Raw genomic sequence first — 3,663 nt, forward strand, 5'->3', positions numbered from 1 at the left:
TATTTTAATTTTGAGTCCTTTTGCAGTTTTTATACAGTTAAATGGCACACAAATTACGTAATTCACCGTGATATATTAATATTTCGTTAAATATTTCGTTTAAAATGCCAGATTTCCTGAAAATACATCAGAATCTACAAAAGGAATTTCACTACTAATTGCCTACTTTGCGTACTGTTGCTAGTACCATTTTCACAACAAGGGATAGCATTCTTCCCCTTTCTCTGTCCTTCGTAAATGCAACCTTTTGTAAGGGAGTGTCAAACCGCGGCTGTCAATAATTATCTAACGCTAGCGTTGCTCGCGAGAAAAAATTGTTCACCTATGATCAGTGCTATACAATGCTATAACAATTCACAAATATTTTTAAAACATAAAATTATCTAAACTCGTAACTGTAGTTAAGCGTTTGGTGGAAATGGGCTGTACAATATAGTCTTTTACATAAAGTATTTTACATAACATAAAGTTAAAGCATGAAACCAGCAAATGCATCGTTAAACGATAGATACAATTTACTTTTACAATTTTGTAAATGGGTCGTGTTCGTATTTAATCGCAAAATTTTAATTAGTCCTGTGAAATTATTTTCTTTCACCATTGGTTCCTACAGGTAAAAATGATCCAAAACCCTGATTTGTGGAAAAATTGGTGGTTTCCTTAAATTGCTATATTGTGAACTCATACTAAAAGTTCTGAGTTGTCAAGGCAAATTGTTACATTAAAGAGCCCTTTCAGTTTTTGGCTCTCTTAAGGTGTAGATACATACATATGTATGTATGTAAGTACATAAGCGTTTTTTTTTTGTTTTGTGCAATTGTAAGAAGGTTCAAAGTTATAAGTTTTTATAATAAGTTAGTATAAAAAACTTAAAAGAAAACTTACGTTGAAAAAATTACCAAATTGAAAAAATTAACAGATTACCAAACTCGTTCTAAAAAGAAAAAAATTACCAGTTTTGGTAAAAAATTACCAAAGCGGCAACGTTGCCTATGATCTTAAGTGATAAAGGGGTACATGGCTTAAATTTATCAGTTTATCCGCATTTTTTCATCAACGCATCTTGGTTAATAATTCGTTTATTTATTATTTAACTTATCTGGCTAGTTACGTTTCATTCTTACCTTCAGCATTGTGTTCATTTGCGTTTTATGTGTTCTTAGCAAAAATGACCTGTCAGGGTTGAATTTTGCTGTAATGTAAACGTAACGTTCGATAAAGTGGTAAGAGGTAACTAGCACCATATGAGTTTAAACCATCCAGCTCTGCATCCCCTTTGCAATAGTTCAGAGACAGTTCTGGAATTTGTAGGGCGGGTCTAGCGCTTTGCCAGACTGTCTCTAAATTTTGCTGCAGGGTCTTTATCTGTTTAATTTTTTTTTCTATATTTTTGATAATAAAGCTGCATCGATGCCTATGTACCTACAGTACTTGAATTTTTTCTTGCAAAAAAATTAGTTCTCACTCGCCTATTGCATTGTTTTTTTTTTTGCCAGATAATAGTAATTACATGAGGGGATACAAAACCTTTTGTTCCCTACCATGAAGACCGTGCTACAGACTTAAACGGAATGAGTTTCTCTAATTAATTTTTTTTTAAATATCTTGTTTTTAAATGCACATATTTTTTTTTCAGTCGCCAAATTGGCTCAAGAACAAATCGCCCCACTCGTAAAGAAAATGGATCAGGAACACAAATTTGATCCATCTGTGGTGAATGCAGTTTTCGAAAATGGTCTGATGGGCATGGAAGTCGATCCCGACTTGGGAGGCAGCGGTTGCAATTTTCTGACTACCATTTTGGTTGTCGAAGAGCTGTCCAAGGTTGATCCAGCCGTTGCCGCTTTCGTCGACATCCACAACACTTTAGTTGTCTCATTGATGATGAAAGTGGGAAATGAGGAGCAGAAAAAGAAGTATTTGCCGAAATTGTCGCAGGAATATGTAAGTACCGGTATGCACATTTTGTTGTATGTAAGAAAGTCTAAGTTCGGGCGGAGCCGAACATTAAATACCCGGCGCAAGTATTAAACATATGTTTTTCACCATTCCGAAAGCTACCGCTACATAGTAAGCCGGGGTGTATCTATTTTGGGTAAATTAGCGTCCTTAAATTTCGAAATATTGAAGTTTCAAGCATTTCTGAAATTTACCGTTATATGAAAAGTGGCCGTAATATTAGTCTGATTTCAATAATTTTCAATGTTTTGTGTTTTATGTGACAAGCACAATAACCATATCGAGTTTGGTACGAATTCGTAGAACGGTTACAGAGATACATATATGTATGTGATCATAAGTGGGCGGTGCCACGCCCATTTTCCAAAAATTTATCATAAACGTGTTTCTTGGTAAAGAAATGTTGCAAGCATCAATTTTGAATAAATTAGCTTCGGCATTTACTGATTTATCGAAGATTTCGTATTTCTTTAAATTACCGTTATATGGGATGTAAATTTTCTGCCGTTTGGTATGTTGTACCAAAACTAACAATCGTGCCAAATTTGGGAGACATTTGTGGAGCGGTTCCCAAGATATACACGTGTATTCATAAGTGGGCGTGGCTACGCCCATTTTCCAAAAATTTATAATATTCATATTTTTCGTCTAAAAATTATTGTAAATATCAATTTTGAGTGCATAATATTCAGTAGTTACTAAAATATCGCAGTTGTCGTGTTTCGGGGGTAATTACTAGTCATCTATAAATAGAAAAAACAAAAGAAGAAAAGTGTCCGTGCACTAGGATTTGAACTCGATCCCAACAAGTTGGTAGGCGAACGGGCTTCCATTCAGCCAATGCCGCCGTCGAGATAACGTGGAAAAAAGACGTACTTAAATTTGTTCTCAAACTATTTTTGTATGTGACTTCGAAACTGCCGCCTCCGAGTGGGAAAATGAAATGTTTGGCAATGTAAAAAGTAATGTATCGCCCTACATATCGACGCTACACATTACCCACCTAGTCGTTAACTTTTTCGTGGTAGAAAAAGTTAATGCATTCTCCATGAAGTGTAAAATTTTTCTTTTTACTATTTTGTCCCCTCATCGTATACTCGAATACGTGCTTTATCTCTAAATACCAACATTTTTTAGACTACAATCAAGTAAAAAGTATTAATTTTTACTATGCGTTATTTCCCTCTGTGTAGGTTGAAGAACGCATTGATTTTTGTGCAAAATACCGTTGCTGCCAATACAAAGTTACGAGACAGTTTTGCAAACAACTCAGCTATGCTAAAAGTATTTGCTACTCATTTGTTTATTTGTTAATCTAAACTACTTAGTCTTAAAAGTATTGATGTATATATTAACGAATTTTTTTTAAATTATTTTTAGGCTGGTAGCTTTGCCTTAACCGAGCCTGGCGCTGGTTCTGATGCGTTTAGCTTGAAAACCGTTGCTAAGAAGGACGGCAATCATTACGTTATCAATGGTACGAAAATGTGGATTTCCAACTCGGACGTGGCTGGTGTATTTCTAGTCTTCGCCAATGCCAAACCAGAAGCGGTAAATCGCAAAACAAATCTAAATCAATATTTAAATAATCAGCTTTGGCTTACTTTATCTTCCAGGGTTACCGCGGCATTACCACATTCATTGTTGATCGCGACACACCTGGCTTGATCGTGAATAAGCCCGAAGACAAGCTTGGCATTCGCG

General features: G+C 35.3%; 1 protein-coding gene and 1 long non-coding RNA gene across 2 annotated transcripts in view; one reads left to right on the top strand and one right to left on the bottom strand.

The window, feature by feature from the left end:
• LOC108376214 (short/branched chain specific acyl-CoA dehydrogenase, mitochondrial-like) overlaps window positions 1-3,659 on the top strand; it is a gene marked incomplete at its 3' end in the record, with an annotated part of 21,353 nt that extends 17,694 nt beyond the window's left edge. The window contains exons 3-5 of the mRNA XM_017632405.1: window positions 1,637-1,944; window positions 3,340-3,510; window positions 3,576-3,659. Of these exons, the coding sequence (XP_017487894.1) occupies window positions 1,637-1,944; window positions 3,340-3,510; window positions 3,576-3,659 (563 nt within the window). The remainder of the gene's footprint in view (window positions 1-1,636; window positions 1,945-3,339; window positions 3,511-3,575) is intronic.
• LOC108376215 (uncharacterized) lies at window positions 1,382-1,617 on the bottom strand. The gene is made up of 2 exons (XR_001849243.1): window positions 1,523-1,617; window positions 1,382-1,469 (listed from the first exon to the last, which is right to left on the bottom strand). It is a non-coding gene; the product is annotated as an uncharacterized LOC108376215 (long non-coding RNA).
• Window positions 3,660-3,663: the final 4 nt, after the last annotated feature.

Source organism: Rhagoletis zephyria, unplaced genomic scaffold (assembly GCF_001687245.7).
Source record: "Rhagoletis zephyria isolate East Lansing unplaced genomic scaffold, Rhagoletis_zephyria_1.1 Rzeph_scaffold_10070, whole genome shotgun sequence".
NCBI lineage: Eukaryota > Metazoa > Arthropoda > Insecta > Diptera > Tephritidae > Rhagoletis > Rhagoletis zephyria.